Source organism: Heteronotia binoei, chromosome 15 (assembly GCF_032191835.1).
Source record: "Heteronotia binoei isolate CCM8104 ecotype False Entrance Well chromosome 15, APGP_CSIRO_Hbin_v1, whole genome shotgun sequence".
Taxonomy (NCBI): domain Eukaryota; kingdom Metazoa; phylum Chordata; class Lepidosauria; order Squamata; family Gekkonidae; genus Heteronotia; species Heteronotia binoei.
The window spans coordinates 46,836,659-46,863,206 of record NC_083237.1 but is presented as its reverse complement, the minus strand read 5'-3'; the positions used below and the strand labels follow the sequence as shown (position 1 = coordinate 46,863,206).

General features: G+C 46.5%; 1 protein-coding gene across 4 annotated transcripts in view; it reads right to left on the bottom strand.

The window, feature by feature from the left end:
• Window positions 1-1,681: 1,681 nt before the first annotated feature.
• Window positions 1,682-26,548, bottom strand: part of MPP2 (MAGUK p55 scaffold protein 2) — a 73,056-nt gene continuing 48,189 nt past the window's right edge. For 2 of the 4 annotated variants that reach the window (XM_060256303.1, XM_060256300.1), the window contains exons 6-12: window positions 13,299-13,430; window positions 11,138-11,243; window positions 9,145-9,213; window positions 6,308-6,469; window positions 4,490-4,692; window positions 2,847-2,975; window positions 1,682-2,445 (exon numbers count right to left, since the gene is read on the bottom strand). In XM_060256303.1, the coding sequence (XP_060112286.1) occupies window positions 2,269-2,445; window positions 2,847-2,975; window positions 4,490-4,692; window positions 6,308-6,469; window positions 9,145-9,213; window positions 11,138-11,243; window positions 13,299-13,430 (978 nt within the window). In that variant the 3' untranslated portion in view covers window positions 1,682-2,268. The remainder of the gene's footprint in view (window positions 2,446-2,846; window positions 2,976-4,489; window positions 4,693-6,307; window positions 6,470-9,144; window positions 9,214-11,137; window positions 11,244-13,298; window positions 13,431-26,548) is intronic. The other 2 variants (XM_060256302.1, XM_060256301.1) reach the window with 1 other exon arrangement.

The window sequence follows — 26,548 nt, the reverse complement described above, 5'->3', positions numbered from 1 at the left end:
TCAACTTGTCTGCAGTCCTGCTGATGGCCCGACTAGTTGCCTGGCCTGCTTGGTTATCTGTTCTTGGAATTCTTGTTACCTGAACTCTGGGGCTGCTTTTAGACTCTGCCTCTGGAATATATAACTTGACCTTGGGCTGCCTTCTGACTTTGCCTTTGGATTGTGCCATCCAGGGCTTTTTTAGTAGAAAAAGCCCAGTAGGAACTCATTTGCATATTAGGCCACACCCCCTGACATCACCATTGTTTCCCACAGGGACCCTTCCCAGCAGTGACCACTCACAGTTCCTCTAACCCTTACCCCCCCCCCCCCACGCTCATTTTTGTACAAAGTGCATTTTAGAGTTGTTAGAACAGCGCTAAAGGTGCCATGTGCTTATTTGCTTCTCTCCCAGCAGATGGCGATATTGCTATTTGGACCTCTGCAGCAATGCTGTGGTTTCAACCAAGAGGGAAGGACACGGTACGGGATCTAAAAATGATCACAGGGGACTCTCTGCCCGGTACCTGAAACATACCAAACCCAACACTTTCCCCCCAAAGCCACCGTCATGCCGATGAACATCTGAAAACAAAAACAGGATTTGCCTGTTTGAAAGCAAGTAAATAACTCGGAAACAGATCTGTGGGAAACCCTTCCAAGTGGACCCTTCTTCCTTTATCTTGCAGGGAACACCTGAGTCCAGGGATCTGCCCTCGCCCTGCAGTGGCACCTGCTGCCATTAAGAGCTGCCATAGTAAGTGAGGTAGTGATCCTTGGTCCTAGCTGGAGAAAGCAGAACTCTGGAATCGGGAACCCCTGCAAGAAAAGCCAACATTTAAAGAGACTAAAGGCCATGCCCCCATCCCCTCTATCAACCCAATGGAATCTGTTTGGAGTAGGGTTGCCAACTTTGGATTGGGCAATTCCTGTAGATTTGGGAGTGGAATCTGGGGAGGGTTGAGTTTGGGGAGGGAGGGGAGGAACCTCAATGGGGTATTACACCACATAGATTCCATCCTCTAAAGCAGCCTTTTTCTCCAGTGGAACTGATCTTTTTTGTCTGGACATCGGTTGTAATTCCAGGAGAACTCTGGGTCCCACCTGGAGGTCGGCAACCTGGAGGCTGGCAACTTAATCTGGATGCAGTGTAGGAAAATATCAGATAGGTAATGAGGAAATACAGGTGTGGAGATCACAAAAGCAAAGTTTCCAGTACTAGGCAGGGCATATTAGCACGAGATTGGATGGGCGAATTAAAATCTCTATTGTTTCTTTCCTTGCCAGCCTGCCCACCCTGGCAACCCCGCAGCACCTCTTCCAAGCCACCAATCTGCCCATGTGTGACTTTCAATCCTAAATCACAGCCAGCTTCCTTGGCTACAAGGGATTCACCTTTGCAAATATGGTGTAAGTAAATTAAAAAATCAGACCCATTTTAGTGACAGAAAAACTGAGGCTAAGGGAGCGATTTGATGTCAAAGTGTACGGGGGACTGAGGATCATAGACAGGATCCATCGGCTTTAGAGTCGAGGCCAAAGCTCCTACTGTAAACTTATCCTGTCCCATTTTAATTCGCAAGGGCTTGCACATTTTGTAAGGATGTGCCCCAGTTTCCCACGAGTATCCCCCCAACCTCCTCCCCCCAAATCTCGCAGTGGTATTGCACAGACCAAGCCTGTGTGGAGGCAAGGCTTTTTCTTTTTTCTTTCATTTTTTTTTAAAGTGGGAAAAAGAAACACCACTCGGCAGTTCTTTTGGCAATCTCAAAGAGCGGGTCCATCTAGAAAGCAGAGGTTTTTTGGCAGTGAGTTAGCTGTGGCCAGAGAGATGCTGTCTTTCCCACTCTCCTGTCTGACTTCGGACCAGTCAAGAACCAAAATCAGCCCAAGGAGACGTCGCAAGGCATTGTGGGTATTTGGTAGCCCTGCTCGCTCGAAGCTTCATGAAAAGACTTCCTGTCGTTTGTGATAGGAGGGTGGAGGTAAACAGAGAACATCCACCTATCTGTGGCAGTCATAGAAAATGGTTCTTGGTGAGCTGGAGGTTTTCTGGAATGGACTGAGGAAGCACCATCCTTGAAAAAGAAAACTAATAAAGCCAACTCTGCTCCGGTGGGATTGGCTGGACCTCTATGAGCCCGTGTCGAAAAAGGAACAGGTGGCCAAGTAGGAGACTTGCTAGGGGGCAGGGGAGAAGTCCGGGTTCCTTGGCCATGTGGGGAGATGGGGAAAGTCATGGCCTCCCAAGGCTGGGAGGACAGGAAGGAGGGAAGCAGGAACTCCCCTCTAGTACACCCAGCTGACAGGAACCCACTGCGGCTCGCTGTGCAGCTTCTCCAAGGCCTGCTGCAGCTGCTGGAATGTCCGTTCCATGTTGTCGTTGACTAAGCAGAGGTCGAAGTAATGCCCGTAGCCCCGCTGGATCCGGCAGCTCTCATCCACTGTCCGCTTTAGGTCAGCATCCTAGAGGGATGGCCAAAAGGACAAGTAAGTGCATTTTTGCCACAGTTCACCCCAGGATTCCTCACATTAGGAGTGTAGAGACTGGCTCTGAATGAACAGAGCTTCTGAGTGATCTCCCCTCTCTTCATACTACCACCCAGGGCTTTTTTTTTTTTTTAGCAGGAACACAATTCCCACTGGCTTGGCATCAGGGGTATGGCCTAATATGCAAATGAGCTTCTGCTGGGCTTTTTCTACCAAAAAACACCTTGCTACCATCCTTGCTTATGTGATGCTAAACGGCTGCTTTGCAGGGTAGACTTTATGGTGTTATTGTAACCAAGCCCAGGTCAAAAAACGCCACTGAAAAAGGACTTTGCACATTTCCACCCAGTGCCATGCTGGCAAACAAAAAATCTCACCGTCAGTTGCTTGGTAGCCACGCCACTCTCCAAAGCCGCTTTGTTGATGGCCCGTAGCGTCTCAAAATCTGGCGCTTCAATGAACACCACATAGGGGACGAATTCGGCAGTCCTCAAAACCTTCACAGCCTGGCCAAGCATTCAAGACAGGAAGGGGGAAGAATAAGGAACTGTCATAGGTATGGCATCGTACCGGGAGCTGTGCGCAACATGGGACACATTCACAGTGGCAATTACATCGTTATGCAGCTGCACCTACTATTCAATGGACAAGGTAGGTGGGGAGGAAGGGGGGGAACCCTCAGAAAGGTTCAGGAGCTGTGCTCCTGTGAGCACCTGCTGAATGTAAGGTCTGCATCTACCATCCATGGAACTCCGTGCAATCATAGGATTCCCCAAGCAATACCCCAATCCAAGCACCCACCAAACTCACACCTGCCTAACTTCAGGGAGGCTGCTGCATCGTGTGTCATCGGATCACATCCTGGTGGATCAACCCAGCCTCTCCCACTCTCATGTGTTTCCATTCAAGGATTCCCACTGTGCATTACTGAACACTCTCTTTTCCTGCAGGCTTTCAGTCAGCTACATGTTGTACAGCTAGGACTGCCAAACATGGGTTGGGAAAAACTGGATAGTTGAGGGTGGAACCAGGGAAAGGTAGGGAGCTCAGTATGGTATAATTCTATAGAGTCCACCCTCATTTTCTCCAGGGAAACTGATCCCTACACTCTGGAGCTCAGTTGCAATTCTGGGAGATATTCAGGTCCTACCGGGAGGTTGGGAACCCTATGTACAATCCATCGTTCATGGTACCAGTCCCTCACAACTACATTGTTTGATCCCTTGGAGAAATGCCATGCTCCTTTTCTTCCTGGGGCCCTGGACATGTAGGGCTACTTTCACAGAGAAATTGATGTACAGTCATTTTGGGTATCAATGTGACTGGCAAGTATAGTGTTTATTTACTCAGATTTAAGCCTAGTCCCTCCTCAGGCATACCATAAAACAAAGCAGAGGTTACAATTATGCCCAATAATAATAATACTTTAAAAACTCTGTGTAGAATATTTTTGAGAGAGGGTGGCCTTACACTCAGGGTCTTCTCCCTTTTGAGTAAATACAGTAGTTATAATTCCAGACATAGAAATAATGATGGTGGAATCCAAATATATCATAATGACAGAGGACATAGCTGCACAGCAAGGACACATCCTCCTGGTACATGAGATCACAGGGACCTTCTACACGACCTTCCCCTCTGTTGTGCATGTGGACTCATGTTTATATTCCTTTACCAGTGTTCCTGCCTGGCTCATTGAAGTCATGAGGACTGAGCTTGGGGGCTCAAGGGCAATGGGCAGTAGGATCCAAATCCCTGCTGCCCTGGTCCAATCAGAAGCCCCCTGCTGGTTCAAACGATCCAATGGCATTCTACTGCAGGAACCCAGGACTGTATAAAGTTGGCCCCATTCTGCCGTCTTCTAGCTTACTAGTTACCATGCTGTAACTCAATAAAGAACTATGATCACTGCAACCTCATCTCCTCCATGCATTGAACCCACTATATTATACCCTCCATCTCATCTATCAATCCAACTTCCTGTCCAACTTTCAAATGAGTAAAAAAAAGGGTGACTTACTTGTGGGTTGACATCCAGAATGCACATCTTGCCTGACTCGATGACTTCATGGATGGAGTCAATCTTGGTCCCATAGAGGTTCCCCTCATACTCGCCATGTTCCAGGTAGCGACCTCCTTTGATGTCCACCTCCATTTCGTTCCTAGTCACGAAGCAATACACCTGCCCCGTCTGTTCGTGCTCCTTGGGCCTTCGGGAAGTGTCTGCAAGGAAGCCAGCAAATGAAGTGAGCAGCACGAAACCTAGGGGGACACTCACTCTCCCTCAATAAGGTAAACACTTCAGAACCTTAATTTTTTCTCAACCTCTAGGGTTACCAACTTCCAGGCGGCACCTGGAGATCTCCTGCTATTACAGTTAATCTCCAGACGACCAAGATCAGTGCCCCTGGAGAAAATGGTTGCCGTGGAGGATGGACCCTATGATATGATACCCCACTGAGGTCCCTCCCCAGTTTCTACTCCCAAGATTGCCAGGTATTTCCCAACCCAGAGCTGGCAACCCTATAGTCCACAGACTAAAACAAAATGAGGCAGATCAGTCCCTGGAGGGAAACAACAACAAACCAGTTTAAATACCTGCGAACAGCAGACATTATAATAAATTAGGGTTTGTAGAATCTTTCGGGCTCAAGTGCCGTGTTCTACTGGAGAAAGTTTTCCTTCCAGACGTTTCATTCTCCGCAGCTGAGAACGAAACGTCTGGAAGGAAAACATTCTCCAGTAGAACACGGCACTTGAGCCCGAAAGATTTTACAAACCCTAATGATGTTACCAGCCGTGAAAACCTGAAATCTTTGATTATAATAAATATTCTTCATATGACTTACTTCTTAATAAATAGACTTTAAAAAAAAAAAAAGCATACAATGTCAACAATCCAAAAGCCACTTTTCACAAATAGACCTTCAGTCATCAATTGGTCCTATCCCTCCACTGAGCAGGGTTCCCTCTAAGCTGGGTTAGCGTGAGCTATAGTAGCTCACAGATTTTTAGCCTCCAGCTCACACCTTTTTTGTCTTAGCTCAGGAAGGATGACCCCAGAGCGCCCTAATTTATGCAGTAGTTTGCAATGCCAGCAGCTCACAACTTTAATGCCAGTAGCTCACAAAGCAGAATTTTTGCTCACAAGACTCTTGAGCTTAGAGGGAACATTACCACTGAGCAACGTTTTTTATTAATTTGTTTAAATACAGATACCCTGCCTTTCCTGACCTGGATAGCCCAGACTGGCCAGGGCTCTTCAAGTCTTGTAAGCTAAGTAGAATCAGTCCTAGTATTTTGACAGGAGACCTCCAAGGAATACCATGGTCATGACACAGAGGCAGGCAATGGCAAACCGCTCCTGAACATTTATTGTCTTGAAAACCCTACAGGGTTGCATTAAGTTGGCTGTGACGTGAAGGCATCTCTCTCTCACACACCTGGCCTCTACTTTTGGGTTATGAAGCCTTCCTCCAATCTACTGAACCTTTCTTCAGATGAAGATGAAGAGTCACTTAAGTTGGAGGAGGCTCCTTAGCCTAGAGGAAAGCTACCCGGAAGATGATTGGATCCACCCTGTCATGACATTAATATTCACCTCTGTGCAATTCATTTGAGAAACATGCTATATTTATCCACATGAAGGGCCACATGTTCCCGTCCGCAATGATGATGGATTTTGCAAAGCATTCTTTGAACCACGTCTCTCAAAAATAGGAAAGCAGATTGAAATAATCCAAAGGCATTATGTGGCAGAACACCATAAACCTGTTGGTGATGAACTCCAGGGCAAAGATTGACTTCCCCATCCCATTGAAAGGGAGCCAAGACTTACATGGGATGGTGGTTCCATACTGCGATGGGTCAGACATGATCAGCTTGTTCTTAAGACTGCGTCGGCCGACCCCTTGGGCACCAATGAGCACCAAAGTTTTCCTGCGGAAAGGAGGCATGCGGGCCACCTCTTCATAGATCAAGAGTTCATGGCGGTCAAACTCTGCAGTGGAAGGGACAGAAATCACTGTTCACTGTAAGGCAGGGGAGACACAATCATTGAGTCTTTGAGTTAGAAGGAGGCTTGTAAGTCATCTAAGTCCTGCCCCCTTGTCCATGCAGGAAATCCAACACTACCGCATTCCTGATCGGTGGCTGTCCAGATTCTTCTTGAAAGTTTCTATTGAGCCCACTGACCTCCAATGTTTCACTGCTGAATTGCTGTTACCAGCAAGAATGTGTCTCCTAATGTCTAATTGAATTCTTTCCTCCTGTAGCATGAGCCCATTGGGTCTAGTCTGTGGAACAGCAGAGACAGGGCTGTTTTTGTAGAAAAAGCCCAGCAGGAACTCACTTACATATTAGGCCACACCTTGACATCATCATTGTTTCACAGAGGGCTTTTTTTGTAGAAAAAGCCCAGCAGGAACTCATATGCATAGTAGGCCACACCCCCTGACGCCAAGTCAGCAGGAACAGAGTTCCTGTGCATTCCTGCTCAAAAAAAGTTCTGAGAAGAACAAGTTCTTGCCTTCTTCTGTGGAACATCCCTTCAGGTATGTGAAGAGCATGGTCACATCACCCCTCAAGTGAGTTTTCCCTCCCAAATGGCTAGAGTGTCTGGGAAAACCACAGAGGTTAAGCGCACCCATTTTCACAAATCTTTCATTGCAGGATTCATTAGATAGGATCCAGCCAAAGAACGGTTTCCAACTAGCTTTTCTTCTGGTAAAAAAGGGAGGAGATGACCCCCTTTGACCATCCCAATTCACCAATTAGAAGTTTAATCATGGCCGAGGCCAGCATTTCACATTTAAGATACTACAATCAGGGGTGGAATTCTAGCAGGAGCTCCTTTGCATATTAGGCCACACATCCCTGATGTTGCCAATCCTCCTAGAGTTTACAGGCCTTGCAAGCTCTTGGAGGATTGGCTATGTCAGGGGTATGTGGCCTAATATGCAAAGGAGCTCCTGCTAGAATTTCAGCTCTGATTACAATCAATGACCATCCAAAAAAGGGTATGATGGAGATTGTGGGACCAGCACGGACAAAAGCCATGTGAGACGAGCGCAGTAATAAAGGATGCTGGATCCAACCCAAAACATGCCTGCCCTGGCTGAACTTTCCATGTCTTCATTAAACCCTGAAGCTAATTTTTAATTTATAATTTACTTTCAAAATTTGAAATAACAACTTTTAATAGTTTCCTTTATTTAATTTTAAAATGTACTTGAAAAATCCTACCAATGAATTTTTAAGGAAACAAAGTACCAGCTAGCCAAACTGAGGATTTTCTTCCATCCCCTACCCCCAACTCCTAAATCTGAAAACATTGATGGCTGGGGATACGGTCACAAAAATAGCAGGATATGAATTTCTGCAAGCAAATGTGCATTCAGAGAAACGGGAATCATTTCAGCGTTATGAATATGGAGCATTATTCTTTCGAATGAGTCTCCACAGAGCCATGTGTGTCAACTGAAAGAATGATTTTTATAACAAATGAGTCCTCCTGCAACCAAGGCTAAACATAAATCTGGTCTTGTGGGGGTGCATGAGAGATTCCTGAGAGCAGAGACCACACAGATCTTCTCTTTTAAATGTAAACACTGTCAGTTCTCTTTGTGCTGATTGCTTATCATAGGGTGAATCCTGGTTCCTTTTCTCTATGTTGACAACTCACTAAACGGTGTGCAGTGCTGATCACCTACTAGGTCAAGAGTTCCTTCCCCAAAGAATTCTGGGAATTGTAGTTTGGTCCAGGTGCTGAGAACTCTTTTTAAAAGATCTCTGCTTCCCCTACAATCACAGGCTTCCCCAGGGAGTAGCAATGACTGGATCTGTTCACATGTATCAGGGGTGTTGAATTCGTTTGTTAAGAGGGCCAAATACGACATTGTCGGGCTGGGCCATGTCGGACTGGGCCATGTGTGTACCTATTTAAGATTAGGTAGCAGTGATATAAACTTTATAAAGGACACAGACAAACACAATTACAGATTTTTTTAAAAAAAACACTTTAAAACATTAACACTTGTTCTTAAAGGCGCTTTCTTTGTATTTCTCTCATGGGATCCAGGGAACTGGGCAAAGCAAGCTCTGGCTCGTTCCTTCTTTCCCCAGGGGATGAGGAGGGGGAGGAGCCTCAGACAATAGAAGGAAGAGAGGCTCTGCTGTGCGATTGAGAGAGCCTAGCAAAGCAAGTTATCCCTCCTCCCCTTCCCAGGACCGGATCTATATGTTTTTTGAGGGGGGGCAAAATTAAAAAATGACTCCCCCTTTTGGGCCATTCTTCCTTATGGTCCCATAGCCTACAATGGACTCCATGTCCAATTTAGTGCCCTCCCCTCCGTCAGCACCTGCGGCAAGCACCCCCCCTCTGCCCCCACCCTAGATCCGGCCCTGCCCCTTCCTCCCCAATGGAGGAACTTCAGCTAATGGAGAAAACAGAGGTTTTGCTCTGTAGCTCCTTGCGATTGAGCAAGCTCTGTAGCTCCTTGCGATTGAGCAAAGCAAGCTGTGATGCAGAAGGAAAGAAGAGAGAGGAAGAAGTAAGCAGATGACAGCCAGTTGCTCGGAGGCCTGATAGGAGCGCTCTGGGGGCCTGACTTGGCCCCCGGGCCACATGCTTGACAGGTCTAGGCAGAAATGGAGAAATTTGTCAAGAGCCCTTGCCTGCATTTTTTGTGGTCAGATACATCATCCTCTTCTTCTTCTTCCCACTGAGGCTTCCGCACAAGGCACCTGCCAGGAGGAGAAGGAAACACAAAGAAAGTTCAGGAGAGGGTCTTAGGAAGCAGTCTATAATGGGAAACTTTCCTGTGCACAGGCAGTTCCTGGGAGAAAGTGAGAGCAGTTGAAAGAGGTTATGAAAGATTCCCCCCCCCCCCCCAAAGGCTATGCTCTGTCACCTTCCTGACTAGGAACGAATTGAGTTCCAAGGGAAGGAGCTACAAGTGTTGTCCAGGAATGCCATCTCTAACAGCAGTTACCGGGCACAAACTTCAAGGAATCATCATCTCTTCCTGGAGTTGTCACCACCTCCCTCATTCAGGGAGCCAAGACTTCTTCATAGATGAAAGGTCTAACAACAGCTACCAGCAAGAAAGCCCAATGAAATGTTCATCGTTTCATGTATGCCTCTGAACACCAGAGACTGGGAAGGGCTGTTACCTTCATGTCCTACTTGAGCTCTCCCACCCAGCCCCATTTCCTTGTAGGTAAACTTGGTTTTGGGGCCCTGTGGAGCAAAGTGGTAAAGCTGCAGTACTGCAGTCTGAACTCTCTGCTCACGACCTGAGTTTGATCCCAGTGGAAGCTGGTTCGGGTAGCTGGCTCAAGGTTGACTCAGCCTTCCATCCTTCCGAGGTCAGTAAAATGAGTACCCAGCTTGCTGGGGGAACGTGTAGATGACTGGGGAAGGAAATGTCAAACTACCCCATAAAAAGTCTGCCATGAAAACGTTGTGAAAGCAACGTCACCCCCGAGTCGGAAATGACTGGTGCTTGCACAGGGGGACTACCATTACCTTTTTTTTTTAATCGGTCTTTAATTAAAGACTTTAACTAGTCTTTAACGTGTTTACAATATAAAACTATTTTCATTTCAAAATATTGTTTGTTTATTTAAACAGAGAGGTAATTTTGTAAAACAAAAGAAGTGCAGGAGCTCAGTAGCATATCTTATTTGCATATGCCCTGGGATCTGTGTGCAGAGGGGAGAGAACTCCCCACTGCATGCAGACCCTGGCTGGGGGTTCAGGAGCTGTGCTCCTGTGAGCTCCTGCCGAATTCAAGCCCTGTTTAAACATGTATGCTCTGCCTTCCTTACGCTACAGAGCACCATGCACATGTGCTAAATTTCAATTGGAGCCTGCCCGGCCTCTCTCACAATGCTGCAGTGGGTAAGCAGAGAGATGGACCAGCTGCTGCAAGCGAGAGATACATGCATGAATGCTCATCCAGGGTGGGATGGTGGCAAGAGACCTGGGAGGCCAGAAGCAGGGCAAGTAGCAATGGTGGAGGTACAGCAATCAATGGGCTGCAGGAGGAAGAACGCCCCAAGCAGTTGCTGAATGCTGAGCTGGAACTTTTGCTTTGATCCAGCAGGACTTTTCTGTTCTTGAGGCTGAGACAAGATCCAGACAAACTTGAGTTACCAGCAAGAATCTGCCTGCCTGAGGTTTGCCTAGTTCAAGTATTATATAAGACACCCTGTCCATCAGACTGCTAGACAAGGAGCCAGTCAAGGTCTGGGAAATCCTTAACAAGGGTGTGGCAAGACAGAAGAGCTTCCAGTTTATTTATCCTTCTGCTCAGGCTGAGCAACTGTAACTTGTGAATTAGGGTTACCAACCTCCAAACAGCACCTGGATCTATTACAATAGATCTCCAGATGACCAAGATCAGTTCCCCTGGAGAAAATGGCTGCTTTAGAGGGTGGACTCTATGGCATTGAACCCTGCAGAGGACCCTCGCTTCCCCCAAATCCCCAGGCTTCACCCCCAAATCTCTAGGTATTTCCTGACCCAAAGTTGGCAACCCTTCTTGTGACCCAGGGCCTGACACACTGCTCTAAGTTTCTATGGCTGCTCATTAACGTGACTAAGCCAGCCTGTCCCCCTCCACACTTTCAGTGCTGTTCTTACGGAGGAGGTTGCACCTTTTACCTGATGATGGCATGACTTCAAGATCGCGCTTCACAAAAGCTTTTCGCTTCTCCTCCAGCAGCTGGCTGGGGATGAGCCCTGCACTCCCGCCCTCCACATGGCAGGCCTGTGAGAAGAAGGGTTTATGTGAACATCTGGGGCACAGAGGCTTTCATCATACAAATCCACAACCTTTTTTTTTTTTTTAAAGTCTTCCTTTAAACTGAAATGCTTATATACTTTTGAGCTGGTCTTTGACCATGACCATTCATTCACTCACTCACAAAATCCTAACAAAGTTGAAAGCCTGAAAGCCAGCACACCTGGCATGCTCGGGTGCAAATCACCAGAGCTTTTATTGTAGAAGAAGCCCAGCAGGAACTTATTTGCATATTAGCCCCCCCCCGGATGTCATCATCAGTGTTTCCTCTAAGCTGAGTTAGCATGAGCTAGCTCACAGATTTTTAGCCTCCAGCCCACACATTTTTGTCTTAGTTCAGGAAGGATGACCCCCAAGGCACGTTAATTTATGCAGTAGCTCACAACTCGTGGTGCAGAGTGGTAAAGCAGCAGTACTGTGTTCTGAACTCTCTGCTCACGACCTGAGTTCGATCCCAGCAAAAGCTGGATTCAGGTAGCTGGCCCAAGGTTGACTCAGCCTTCCATCTTTCCGAGGTCGATAAGATGAGTACCCAGCTTGCTGGGGGGAAAGTGTAAAAGACTTGTCACTGGAATGCTGTTTTCTTTCCCTTCGCAGAGCTTTCTCACCTGCCCACAAACTCAGTTTGCTCACAAGATGAATATATAGTGACCTCAGTTTTGGATGTTGTCTGCATTATTACTCAGGGGGATAACAGAATGTATCAAAAGACTGAAGCCTCCCCCCTGCATCAGTGGCTTCTGCAATGCTCTCATTTAAATTCAAGGGAAGTATCGCACTGGTTTCCTTTAAATGTCTTCCCATGAGCTATGGACAGTTGAAAATTGCACCTTGCTGCTGTAGCACTACAGACCAGAGAGTGATTGGGCAAAAAATCCATCATGTATTTGTCAAGAACATATTACTTAGTAGTGGAAAGGCCAGAAAAAGGCTCCCAATCACAGTCGACAAACGACTTAATTGAAACAGAATCTGTTTTTCTCTTCTCTTTCCCAGCATCCCCTCTGTCCTCTGCAGCTTGAGCCTTAAAGGGGCAGCATCCCACGAACAGGCACAATGCACCTTCTATTGATTTTAAACAAAAGCTCTCCTTTGGAGTCACACTGCCTCCCTGTATCGGTGCCAACACCACTTCCTCCATCTCTGGCTCTGATAAACAAAGGATGCAGCTGGCACAAACTGGTGGCAACCGTGCTAGCTTTATCACACAGCAGGAGCTTAGTCATGGACCCAGCAATATTGTCTCCAACGCTGGTTAACAGCATGGGCAGTTGTTTGCCAAGGGGCCTGTGCTCCCTCAAGCTCCTCCTTACACTTGAATAATCTTGAACCTGCCTTATATGGAATTAAACTCTTGCTCCATCAAAGTTAGGGTTTCCAACTCCCACAGGGGCCACAAGGGAAACCCCACCCCCAAGCAGTGATGTCATGTGGCGATGCTTTGGTTTTGGGGCAAACGCTATGATTTTGAAGCCAATAAACCATAGAGTTTTGCCCCCCAAACCAGAGCATCTTCTCTGATGTTGCTGATGCAAAGACATCACTTCTGGGTGATGTCATCATGTTGGGGATGTCATATGCCCATCCCTGGAATGCCCCCCCATCATGACAAAGAGGAGACGTGACAACCCTAATCAAGGTCAATACTGTCTACTCAGACTGGCAGCTGCTCTCCAGAGTCTCAGGCTGAGGTGCTTTGCATTTCCTCCAACCTGATCCTTTTAAATGGAGATGCTTGGGACTGAACCTGGGACCTTCTGTATGCTAAGCAGATGCTCTGCCACTGAGCCACAGCCCATCCCCTTGTACTCTGGGTCCTTGACCCACCCCTCGTGTCTTCAACATTCTTCCAGATGAGTTGAAGACAGAGTCCTCTGTCTTGACTCCCTGCTCACTATTGCCTACCATGTGGACATATTCATGGGCTGTCTCAAAGGGTTTCCCTGAAGTCTGCCTATAGCTGAGGCCTGATCCCCTGCTTATGGCTCAGTTCTTCCACAGAAAGCCTCCAAAGGGCCATACCTGCCACCAGTTGGGGTCATCCTGGTTGACGATCTGAAGAAGGTCTCCAGCGATGAACTTCAGTCCAGCCTCTTTGCATGGGATGAGATTATCAGTGGCTGGGTCATAGTCAAAGTGGGCTTTCACAAAGACCTAAGGGAAGAGAAGCAGCACAAGAGGATTTGGAGGGAGAAAAGGAGAAAAGATCTGATTGGTCACCATAGGAGACAGGATGCTGGATTAGATAGACCACTTATCAGATGCAGCAGGGTTCTTCTTACGTTCTTATGAGCTATGCAAGAAGTTGCTAACCAGCTAAGATTGAAGCTTGCAATGACTTTCAAATAATATGAAAAGGAGTCATTCTATGAAACTGTTTGGCAGTAGACTAAAGATAGATATAAGAAGCTCAGGCAGCATGGGGTTGTGGTTAAGAGCAGCAGACTCTAATCTAGAGAATGGGGTTTGATTCCCCACTGCTTCACATAAAACATCCAGGGTGACACTGGGTCAGTCACAGTTCTCTCAGAACCCTCTCAGGCCCGCCCACCTCACACAAGGTGAGTGTTGTGGCAAAAAAAAAAAAAGGAAGGTGATTGTAAGCTGCTCTGAGACTCCGTAGAGAAGAGAAAAGCAGGCTATTAAAAAAACCGACTCTTCTACTACTACATACAAATAGTTGACTAGTGGAACTCATTGCCACAAGATGTGAAGATCTCCACTGGCATAGACTTATGCAAGACAGCTCTACCGCTGCTACTGTCTATGATAGCTGAATGGGAACTCAGGGTTTAGAGGCAAAATACCTCTGACTTGACAAATGCTGGAGGAATCATTGTAAATCAGAGGCTGTTGCCAGCAAGCACTGCTTGTGAGATTTTCTGTTGCATTTCCCAGCCATGGTTGAAAGGTGATGCCAGATTAGATGGACCACTGGTCTGATTCAGCATGGCCAATCTTACAAAACGTTGCTTATTTGTTTATTTCAATTATACCCTGGCCTTACTTCCCAATGGGGACCCAAGGTGGCTTTCCAGTTTGGTGTAGTGGTTAAGTGTGTGGACTCTTATCTGGGAGAACCGGATTTGATTCCCCACTCCTCCACTTGCACCTGCTGGCATGGCCTTGGGTTAGCCATAGCTCTTGTAGGAGTTGTCCTTGAAAGGGAAGCTGCTGGGAGAGCCCTCTCAGTCCCACCCACCTCACAGAGTGTCTGTTGTGGGGGAGGAAGAAAAAGGAGATTGTGAGCCGCTCTGAGATTCTGATTCAGAGAGAAGGGTGGGGTATAAATCCAACATCATCATTCTCGTCTCTCCCATTTTCCTCTCACAACAACCCTGGGAGACCAGTTAGGTGGAGAGTGTGACTGGCCTCAAGCTTCCATGGCAGGAGCAAGGATTCGAACTTGGGTCTCCTTGATATGAGTCCAGTACTCTTAACCACTACACCACACTGGCTGTCTATATACCGTTGTCCTGACACCACGTATTGTAGACTTGAGAACTTGATGGTTTAATGATGTGTGTGGGGGATTGTTTACAGGGAGTCAGCCTGTGATGGTGCTACATATTTAAAGTGTCTGCTTCTCTGCTTTCCCCCAACATTTGCTTCTGACTTCAAAACTGGGAAAGTGCTTTTCTATCAAAGCAATCAGGATTATGGCTGTCACTCAATTAAAAAGACATTATAGTTGATCCGGCAACTACCTTTTAGCCAATTAGTTAATTAAAGGCAAGTAAACTGGCAGGTCAGACATCACAATGGGAACGTATCCAGGCAACACGACAACATTTTTAAAAAAAAACTCCTAATAACACATGCAAATATTAGTCTTGTTCAATGGGAAACAGCAGGTTCCCTAGACTCCCTGCCAAAGGGAGGACAGACCTCTGGAAGGGAGGGCTCCCAGTGGTACATGCCTGCCTTTTGATCCTTTCCCCCTCCCCAAAGCAGCAGAGAAACTAATGAAGTTTTTCCCACCTCAGTGAAGCAGTGAAAGTTTTGGAGAAACTCACGCCAGGAACAGAGTCCAGGAACTGACAAGTTGGTTAATGTCACACTGCTGAGCTGGGACAACCATTTGCAGGTTTTGCACAGGGGGCCAGAGCTGGAGGGGCATCAAAACCAGCCTGGTCACTGCTCTACCAGTGGCCCCAAGGTATGTTGCAGAGAGCGGTAACCTTGTGCAGTACCCCTGACTCCAGTGGGTGCCCCAGGGTGATCCTGCTCCTTTCCTCTCTTCACCTATGAAGAGGTAGGTGTGGGTCCTCTTCCTTCTTTCCTCCCCGCTCTGCTGGGAAGGTGGGGCCGTGGGCAGGACAGAGTCCTTTTCCAGGATTGTTTTTGCTTTCCCATAAGCTCCTATGGGGAGGTGATGAACCATAGCAAGTCACAGCCCTGGCACAAGGGCAATACGAGTGGGGGTGGCTTCCCTTTGGTGCAGGGGAGGAGGGTGGCAGCTTCCCCACGGCAGGGAGTGGAGAAATCCTTGTGTCAGCCCTGGTTACACAGCAGGGGTGGATTGCAATGTTAAAGCTGTGCATGACTGTTATTCTATTTGAGCAGTTATAATATGGAAAGGGTACCAAAAGTGCAATGTTATCTCTCGAGACAGATAACTGCAAAGGCTAGAAAGCTTTCAGCCCCAAGTTGGAAGCAGCAATCTGCCAAAAGCAGAGTGCTGGCGACGTAAGACCTGGCCTGTCAGGCTAATGAGCCAGATCTGTCAAAGCAAAACAAAAATCTATAAAGATTTTTACTTTAAAAACAAACGTGCAGGTTCTTTTTGCACAATGTCGGTTGCCTTTTGTTGAGTGTGAGGACAATACAATTCCCTGAAGAAGTTCCCAAAGGAGCGTGGGTGAGTGTTTTACCTTGATGTTAATTAAACGCATCCATTAGATTGAAAGACAGTAGATAAAGCAAGAACAAGAAAGACAGTGGGAGGTAGGGATCAGAGTGTTCACCTATGATCTGGGAGACCCCAGTTTGAATCTCCACTCTCAAATACAACAAACAACTGTGCTCAAGGACCCTACAAAATATAATATACAAAAATTACATTCAACAAATACTGGCACAATCCTTTTAATGCAAATTCTATATGTAATAAAGTCCTTCCAACCAAGCAGTCTTTTGATACTGTTCACAGTTGTCTTCAGATGAATATATGCTTGAAAAGGAGCCTCAAAATGCTCCTTTTCAAGAATATATTCATCTGAAGACAACTGTGAACAGTATCAAAAGACTGCTTGAGTGAAGAAACTGCTTGGTTGGAAGGACTTTATTACATATAGAATTTGTATAATATTTGTTGAATATAATTTTTGAATATTATATTTTGTATATTATATTTTGTAGCGTCATTGAACACAGTTGTTTGGGTTTGTTCTATTTGAGATATTTTTACTGTGCTCCCCTCTTTTGTTACTTTGTTGACTCTCCCCTCTGCCATGGAAGTTCGCTGGATGAACTGGTTGCTGTAAGGCTAAAATGTAGAACAGAATGATACATGGGGAGGGACGGTGGCTCAGTGGTAGAGCATCTGCTTGGGAAGCAGAAGGTCCCAGGTTCAATCCTTGGCATCTCCAAAAAAGGGTCCAGGCATGAAAAACCTCAGCTTGAGACCCTGGAGAGCCGCTGCCAGTCTGAGAAGACAATACTGACTTCGATGGACCCAGGGCCTGATTCAGTATAAGGCAGCTTCATATGTTCATATATGTTCAAACTGTCTGGGGTTCCCTTTAAGGAGAAAGGCAGGGAGCAAATGAAGCAAATAAATCAGTAAGAATAAACCTTTCCATGTGTTGCACTTAACATACATTGCGATGGTGTGATCAAGTATCTATAAGAGGAATTATCGGATACCTCCTCTCCCCCTACTTTTTGAATGAAAGAAAAATCAAACGCAAGTGCCCAGCAGAAAGCTGACATGAGTCACAATCATGGTGCTGTTAACCCTGCATGGACCACTCAGCTAAGACGCAGCCAGCAAGGAGAGTTGCTAATCTCCAGATAGGGCCTGGAGACCTTCCACTATTACAACTCATCTCCAGACAATAAAGATCACTTCCCCTGATGAAAATGGCTGCTTTAGAAGGATGGGCTCTACAGCATTGAACCCCACTGAGGTTCCTCCCTTTCCCAAACCCCACCCTCCTCAGTCTTCACCCCCAAAATCTCCAGGTATTTCCTAACTCAGAGTTGCCAGCAATGAGGGACTTACATAAGGACATCAGCCTCCACATAGGACCTGGCCTGGGGATCTCCCGGAATTACAGCCCATCTCCAGGCTACAGAGATCAGCTTCCCTAGAGAAAATGGATGCTTTGGAAGGTGGACTCTGTGGTATTGTACCACACTGGGGTCCCTGTCCTCCCCAGACTCTACCCAAAACCTCCAGGAGTTTCCCAACCTGGATCTGGCAACACTATCCTCCCATTCCCCTCTGGTGGCCAGGGGGGGCCTGACAACCACAGAGCTGCCCTCTTGAGGTCATGCACAAGTTGATGGCCATCATCACAGTCATCCATTACACCAGCCTAATTCACAGCAGAGGCAAAATATGAATGGAGGACTGCTGCATGCAAAGGTTGCCAGCTTTGGGTTGGGAAACATCAGGAGATTTGGGGAGTGGAGCCTGAGAAGGGTGGGGTTTGGAGAGAGGAGGGAGTTCAGCAGGATACAATTCCATAAAGCCCACCATCCAAAGCAGCTATTATTTCCAGGGGGGTTGGTCTCTGTTGCCCAGAAATCAATTATAATGAGAGATCTCTAGGCCCCACCTGGAGGGTGGCAACCCTAGACTTTCATCACAACTCATTCTCTCAGCCATCATGCTAAGCCGGTGATGCAGAACATAGGAACATAAGAGAAGCCATGTTGGATCAGGCCAATGGCCCATTCAGTTCAACACTCTGGGTCACACAGTGGCCAAAAAACCAGGTGCCATCAGGAGGTCCATTAGTGGGGCCAGGACACTAGAAGCCCTCACACTGTTGCCTGGTACAGTATCCCTTTCACAGATATCTCTTTCCCAAACAATGAATCCTGGTGGTGGAAGGCAGTGAGATAACAGCACTCCTCTCTCTCTCTCTCTCTTTCCCATCATAGACTCTTTTTTTGTTTGCATCAATCTAGAGGAATTGCCGATGTTTCCACGGAAACAGGTCATGTTGAAGCCTGCCTGTCCAGACTGATCGGCTCCCTCCCCCGTTCCCTTATCAAAGCACTAGCAGAGAAGAAATGAAGGACATTAGTAAAAAAATGTACAGGCTTAGAGCTTGTTTAGAACGTAAGTGAAGAGTGCCTTGGTTCTCACAGCCTTTTGAAATTCCTGATTCTGTGTAATGTAGTGGGTTCAGAGATGTTCAACAGCAATCCTTCTTTATTAGCGATCACACAACAAGACAACATGGTGGGGCTGGGTTCCCGCTTATATTCATGCACCTGGAACAACCTCCTTCTAAGTCCAGTCCACTCCTGGCCATTTAAAGCTCACGCCACAGTTCTTAATAGGCAGTCCTGTTTAGTCCCTTCTTAGTCAGGTGACCCGCAGCCTCCTGTGGTTCCCCTGAGCGCATGAGGCAACTCTGTGATGTAATTTCAGGGACCAAAATGCAACACACAACATTCTGCAACCAGTGTTTAATTTCAGCCAAGGTGCCAGCAGGATTGTCAACTTCTAGGTAGGGCCTAGAGATCTCTTGGAATTGCAGCTAGGGTTGCCAGGTCCCTGCAACTCACTGCTGAGGGTGGAGGAGAGTTTTCCGGGAGTGGGGTGGGGCTCGCCTCCAAGCAGCAATGCCCCTGATGCAATGATGTCATGTGGAAGTGACATCATCACACCAGGGATGGCACACAGTGGCACTCTGCTTTGAAGGCAAAACACTATGGTAAAATTGCCTTCAAACCATAGAGTTTTGCCCTCCAACCAGAGCATTGCTATGCGACGTCCCAGCCGTGATACTATCACTTCTGCATGATGTCGTCATGTTGGGGATGTCGTGAGGGGACTTCACTGTTTGGGGATGGAGTTTCCCCATCAGCCAGCTGGCCAATGGCAGGCAGAAGCCCCCAAAATTGTGAGATCCCCTCCCCTCACCTGGGGAATGGATACCCTAATTGCAGCTGATCTCCAGACTACAGAGTTCAGTACCCCTGGATAAAATGGTTGCTTTGGAAAGTGGACTCTATGGTGTTATATCTTGATGAGCTCTCCCCCAAACTCCACCTTCCTCAGGTTACATCCCCAAATCTCCAAGGATTTCCTAGCCCACATTTGGCAACCCTAGGTGCTGAGGTTCAAATGTACATTCATTGCATACATTCTGATTTGCTTCCCACGGGCACTTAAAAGTGGTGACAAGAGAAAGAATTTTTTAAAATGGCCATCCGAGCAATGGTGTGATGTAATTTCCAGGGGAAAACCAGAAGTGGCATCAGTCCTCTCTAGGAATCACCAAAAAAGCTAGGGGTTTACCACAGAGTTTCCAGTGGTCCCTAGAGACACATGAGGTTACTTCCAAAATGTTGAACCATTGCCAAAGGCCATACTTTTGCCTCCCACTAGTTGCCAGCCCAGATCCAGAAACCCTACAATTACCACTAGCATCTGAGAGACGGACATTTAAATTCCCTGTCAAGAAAGCTTCCTGTGTAATCTTTCACTCACCCATCCCTAACTTTTCTTACAGGGTGATTATTGTGAGGATAAGACAGTGAAGGTGGGAATGCCCATGGAACCTACTTGACAGTGCACTTGAAGAGAGAAAAAACAGTGGATCACAATATCTAAATCAATAATTACATCTAGCAACATTTGAACTGCACAGAAGCCTGAACCTAGAGGTTAATTTGAATCCATATTCTCCCCACCTTCCCTCTCAGGCAGCTATCCCTCTCCTTGGAGCTTTGTATGTGTTTATGTGCTGATGACTCTATACTTGGACCCAGGAAAAGAAAGACAGGAAAAGTTTGGGAGCAGGGAAAGGGTTAAACATCCTGTCTGTTGCGTTTTCACCTTGAGATCACTTCCTCCAAAGCATTTTTTTAAAAGGACCAGATGTTTAATTTCAGAACTATGCAAGGCTTTTTTGTAGCAGGAACTCCTTTGCATATTAGGCCACACACCCCTGATGTAGCCAATCCTCCTGAAGTTTACAGTAGGCCCTGCACTAAGGGCCTTGTAAGCTTTTGGAGGATTGGCTACATCAGGGGTGTGTGGCCTAATATGCAAAGGAGTTCCTTCTACACAAAAAAAGTCCCAGAAATGTGATATTATGCATAATGTGAATCTTGACCTCGAAAAGGCAAAAATGGCTTTCCAGTTTGGCCCAGAATTTCCCGGGTTAATATAAACTCCTCCCTATCAGTCATTAGATACAAACACAGATATTCCCCTCCCTGTGTCTTTTCCTAGCCTGCCTTCTGCAGCTATCCCTTTTTAATGCGTACTGATGTGAAATAATCCTCTTTGTTGGCCCAAAGGGAGCAGGATTATATCCAAAGGAAAACAAGCATCCCTCCGCTCCATCTCTGCTAATGTCGTCTTCCCCTCCCCCTCTTGAAAGGAGCTGGGTGGCAGAGAGTGAACTGCTGCTGCTGCATTATACAGTCCCACAGACTTTCTTGCTCACTCTCTCCTCGCACTGCCAGGCACTATTCTGAACGCGCATCAAAACCATCCCACAAGGGGCACTTCTGCAAAAGCACACACGCTCATCTCATCTCCCATCTCATTCTGTTCTTCCCAAGAGTTCATGCATCTTGTAGGGAACACATTCACTTTGCAGCCATATTCTATGTGGCTTAATTTAATTTTTAATAATAATTATTATAATCAAGCAAACATTTTATTGAAAGCATTATTCTCCCACCCCTGAAACAGAGCACTTGAGGTGGCAAACAATTAGGTTTGCCAGCCTCCAGGTAGACAACTGAAATTATTAAAGGTAAAGGTAGTCCCCTGTGTGAGCACTGAGTCATTACCAACCCATGGGGTGACGTCACAGCATGACGTTTTCTTGCAAACTTTTTTTTTTTTGTGGGGGTGGTGGTTTGCCATTGCCTTCCCCAGTCATTTCCACTTTACCCCCGGGAAGCTGGGTACTTATTTTACCGACAGATGGAAGGCTGAGTCAACCTTGAGCCAGCTACCTGAATCCAGCTTCTGCCAGGATTGAACTCAGGTTGTGAGTTAGCTTGGACTGCAGTACTACAGCTTTACCACTCTACGCCACGGGGCTCTTTCACTGAAACTATTACAATACTCCGTATATTGACACAGTCTATAAAAGTCCACGTACATCTGCAGAAGCATAATATCTTGTTGGTATACTTCTGGTTCATTCCGTTCCTCCATAAAGGCTGCTTAACACTTTACAATCACTTCTGCATTTTTCCATTACATGGAGTATATAGCAACAAATATTCAACAAGAGGTCAACAATGTATTCTCCTTCATTTACCCAGCAGAACACCATAGCCATTCCTTTCAAGGCTACCTCTAGCTGCGACGGAGGAACAGATCGCAACTGAATATCATTTTTAGAATAATATAAAAAATAACAGACCTTGGATAAAGGATTAATATCTAAAATGGAGAAATTAGGGCTGGCAATCCATTGAGTATAGACATTTGATTCTCTTGGCTGATTTAATATTTTACTCCTGCAGATGTACGTGGACTTTTATGGACTTGTACCACGTATCAACATATGGAGGATTGTGAATAGGACTGTAGATTTCTTGATGGATGGGATAATATTGTAAATAACATGGATTGTCATTTGATTATTACAAATTGTTATTTGATAATTACAGAAAATATCTTTGGAGATATATTTTGGGTAATTGGTATTAGCTTCACATGGCTGGATATTAGGAAAAACTTTTTTAGAGTATGAGTTGTTCAACAGTAAAAGAGCCCTGGGGCGCAGAGTGTTAAAGTTGCAGTACTGCAGTCCTAAACTCTGCTCACGACCTGAGTTCAATCCCTGGTGGAAGCTGGGTTTTCAGGTAGCCAGCTCCAGGTTGACTCAGCCTTCCATCCTTCCGACGTGGGTAAAATGAGAACCCAGCTTGCTGGGGAGAAAGTGTAGATGACTGGGGAAGGCAATAGCAAACCACTCCATAAAAAGTTTGCCGTGAAAATGTGAAAGCAATGTCACCCCAGAGTTGGAAACAACTGGTGCTTGTACAGGGGACCTTCCCTCCTTTCCTGTTCAGCAGTGGAAACAGCTACCGAGGGAAGTGGTGAGCTCCCTCTCACTGTCAGTGGCTAAATGAACACTTGTCAGGGATGCTCTAGGCTGATCCTGCATTGAGCAGGGGATTGGACTAGATACCTTGTATGGCCCCTTCCATGATTCTATGATTCTAACTACTCTCTATTGTCTGAAGATCGGTTGTAACAGCTGAAGTTCTCCAGGCCTCTCCTAGAGGTTGGCAACCCTAACTCAGCAGCTGAAGAGACAACACCCTCCTCACCTTCTCTGAGATCCCATTCCGTACAATGGGAACAACAATGGGGAAAGCAGAGGCTGTAATTGATGCCAGGGGAGCTGCCCTAATCAGGGAACAACTAGCAAGCGGCAACCTGCAGACCACAACTGGAGAATGGGAACATCTGGAAAGAGACCATCCTTTTGATGATCATTCAGGCACGGAAGATGATAATCCTCCTGTGGATGGCTATAAGCTTACATTGGTAGCATTTCCCAAAACGTCCACATTTTTGCATAGCTTCTGGACAGGGCTCACTTTGTAGCAGGAGCTCCTTTGCATATTAGGCCACACACCCCTGATGTAGCCAATCCTCCAAGAGCTTACAGGGCCCTTCTTACAGAGCCTACTGTAAGCTCTTGGAGGACTGGCTACATCAGGGGTGTGTGGCCTAATATGCAAAGGAGCTCCTGCTACAAAGTGAGTCCTGCTTCCAGCAAATGGCGGGGGGGGGGGCAATCTCAAAGAAGAACAAGCTCTAGCAACACAGTTTATCTAAGACCCCATCTGAGTCTGATGGCAGAGCTTAATTTCTAAAGTGAGAAAATGTTGCAAGGCCCCAGCCTGCTGATCTTCAGGTTCTTCCATTTAGTCCCATGTGGTGATTTATTACTTCTTGTTGTTATGGCTCAGTGGTAGAGATCGTGTCCTGCATGCAAAACCCATGTTCACATCCCCAGCTAAAAGATCTCAGGGAAACAAGGAAACTTTCTCTGCTGCTTTCAGGGCCAGCTCCGCTACTGGGCAAACTAGGTGATTGCCTAGCATGCTGGCCTTCTGGATGTGCCAAATTGGCCCCTCCCCCATGTGACTTGGTGATGTTATCAGTGCAGCGGAGGCTGCAGCTGTTAGCCTTGCCTAGGGTGCCAGACAGTCTAGGGCTGGCCCTGGAGACTTTCCAGGGCTTGATTACTGAATCTTTACCAGGCTGAGCTTCTTCAGAAAGGAGATCCTTCCATTACAACCTGTGTAGCAGTACATGATGATTAAGGAATTAGATGTGGATAGTAATATCTGCCCGGCCCCACACTCAATAAAGGCAAAAAGGGTAGTCCCCTGTGCAAGCACCAGTTGTTTTCGACTCTGAGGTGATGTTGCTTTCATAACGTTTTCACGGCAGACTTTTTACAGGGTGGTTTGCCATTGCCTTCCCCAGTCATCTACACTTTTCCCCCAGCAAGCTGGGTACTCATTTTACCGACCTCAGAAGGATGGAAGGCTGAGTCAACCTGGAGCTGGTTACCTGAATCAGCTTCCGCTGGGATTGAATTCAGGTCGTGAGCAGAGGGCTCTGACTGCAGTACTGCAGCTTTACCACTCAGCACCATCGGGCTCTTCCCACACTCAATATCTCCCCCCAAATTGTAATTATTCATGAAAGGGATATGGTAGATCAGTGGCCATATTAACTTAGCTACCATCCCATCTGAACACTCAAATAAGGGCTTTTTTGTAGCAGGGACTCTTTTGCATATTAGACCACACCCCTAGGTACTAGGTGATGTAAACCGGGTTTGAATCCCCAACTTTTCCAACGGCTGGAATGGCCTTGGGTCAGTCATAGCTCTCGTAGGAGTTGTCCTTGAAAGGGCAGCTGCTGCAAGAGCTCTCTCAGCCCCACCTATCTCACAAGAGTGTTTGTTGTTTCGGTGGGAAGGTAAAGGAGATTATGACAACTCTGAGATTCAGAGTATAGGGCGGGATATAAATACAATATCTTATGTAGCCAACCCTCCAATAGCTTACAGGGCTCTTAGTACAGGGCCTACTGTAAGCTCTTGGAGGATTGACTACATCAGAGGGTGTGGCCTAATATGCAAAGGAGTTCCTGCTATAAAAAAGCCCTGGCTCAAGCGATGCTCCAATTACTGAAATGAAAAGGTAGATGGATCCTTACTGAGACACGGACAAACCATGTTACTTTTGGGTTTTCTAAAAGCTGTAGTTCAGGGGGCCCATCAGAAAGATGGGAGCACAACCCCTCTTCTGCCCACCTGTAATTCAAGAGCTCCACTTAACACACCAACAGGGAGATAAAACTGGCAGTTGGTGGGGTCTTTGTTTTTTGAGAGAAAGCAGCTAAAACAAAACCTGGAAAATGAATGGGGGAGTGGGGGCAGCACAGCTGAGTGCTGTAGCCTCTGCTTTACATGAAGAAAATCCCAGGTTCAATGCCTGACATCTCTAGTTTACAGGATCTGGCACTAGGTGATGTGAATCACATCTGCCTGAGACCTTGGAGAACTGTTCTGGTCTGAGTAGACAATGCTGACTGACTGATTCAGTAGAAGGCAGCTTTGTGCAGATGTTCCATTAAGATTTAATGAGAGAGCCAAAAAGCGGGAATCATTTTAAGAACAGAAGCAGGAACACAAAGATAAATTGATCTTTCACCGTGGGATCTATCACTAGGCATATGACCTAGACCAGAAGGAAGAACTGAATCCCTGAGAGGTTACCACATCGGAAAGAGAAGGTTGGATCCTGACTACATTTTCCATTGGCACAATGGAATTTTCCTTCCTCCCCCTGTAGTTCAGCAATCTTCACAAATTAACCACCATCATCATTTATTGATGCTAACAGACCAAATGATCATAAGCATACAAATTAACCAGTAATCATACATCTCCCAACCCACAGTGTGGGCGACCTTGAAGCTTTGCTTTCTTTTTGCTTCTTTTTCCCAGCTAGCCTGATTTCTTCTAGTCAGCCCATCTTAACCTTAATATACCATGTTCAATAGGCTGTATTTGGAGATAAGGCATTTCCTGATTAACAGCTGAGCTACACAACACTCTTCTTGGGAAACCCTGATAGGCTGGTCTTGGGACAGCCAATCTTTTCTCTGAAGGTCTGGAAGATATTGGGATTTTTCAGGAAGAAAAGACCAGGACAATGGAGGCTTGTAATCATAAAACATGGGATTGCCACAAGAGGTCAAAAACAAATTCACTGAGACTGGTTTGCAGCTCGCAACAAGCAGGCATTCTCCCCTGGTCTTGGGAACATTTGTAGGCCTACATAATCATGTTGACATCTGCTGATTAAATTTCCATGCCACTTTGCTATAAGCACCTGGGTGTTAACTCATTTTGGAACTTCAAGGAGTTGGGTGCATAATGGGTCAGGATGCAAAAGGAAGCTTGACTGGGAGGGCTTTCTCAAACAGTCAGAGTTATCCAGAAGAGATCTTTCGGGGCTGAAGAACAGGAAGGGGAAATATCAGTTAATGTCATGAAATCACTTTGGGGCTTAACTGTAGAGTTTCAGTGACTTCCTAGAGCATCATGACATCACTTCCAGGTAAAACCTAGAAGTGGCATCACAACATCAATCAATGGCAGTCCCCGCCCCCCTTCTGAGTTAGTGGAGGGGACGCTGGAGCACTGCTGGCAGCACTTCCACCATAAGCAGGTAAGAGGCAACCCTTGGCTAAAGCAGTCCCTAAAACTGGAATTCACACACCACCACTCATCCCTGCTCAGGCTCACTGGGAACTTTAAAAAGACCAAGGGATTATTCTACTGAAAGCAACAGGGAAGGAGGAGGAGGGGGAGGAGAAGCTCTTCCCAGAACAGCCTCTGGCAGAGTTATGACTGACCCAAGGTCACTCCAGCAATTGCATGTGAAGGAGTGGGGGATCAAACCCAGTTCTCTCAGATAAGAGTTTTAACCACTACACCAACCTGGCTCTCAAACTGGCAATGTCGGTGGGTCAGCATTCATAGAATATTCTATGACAGAACCTTCACCGTTTGAAAAAG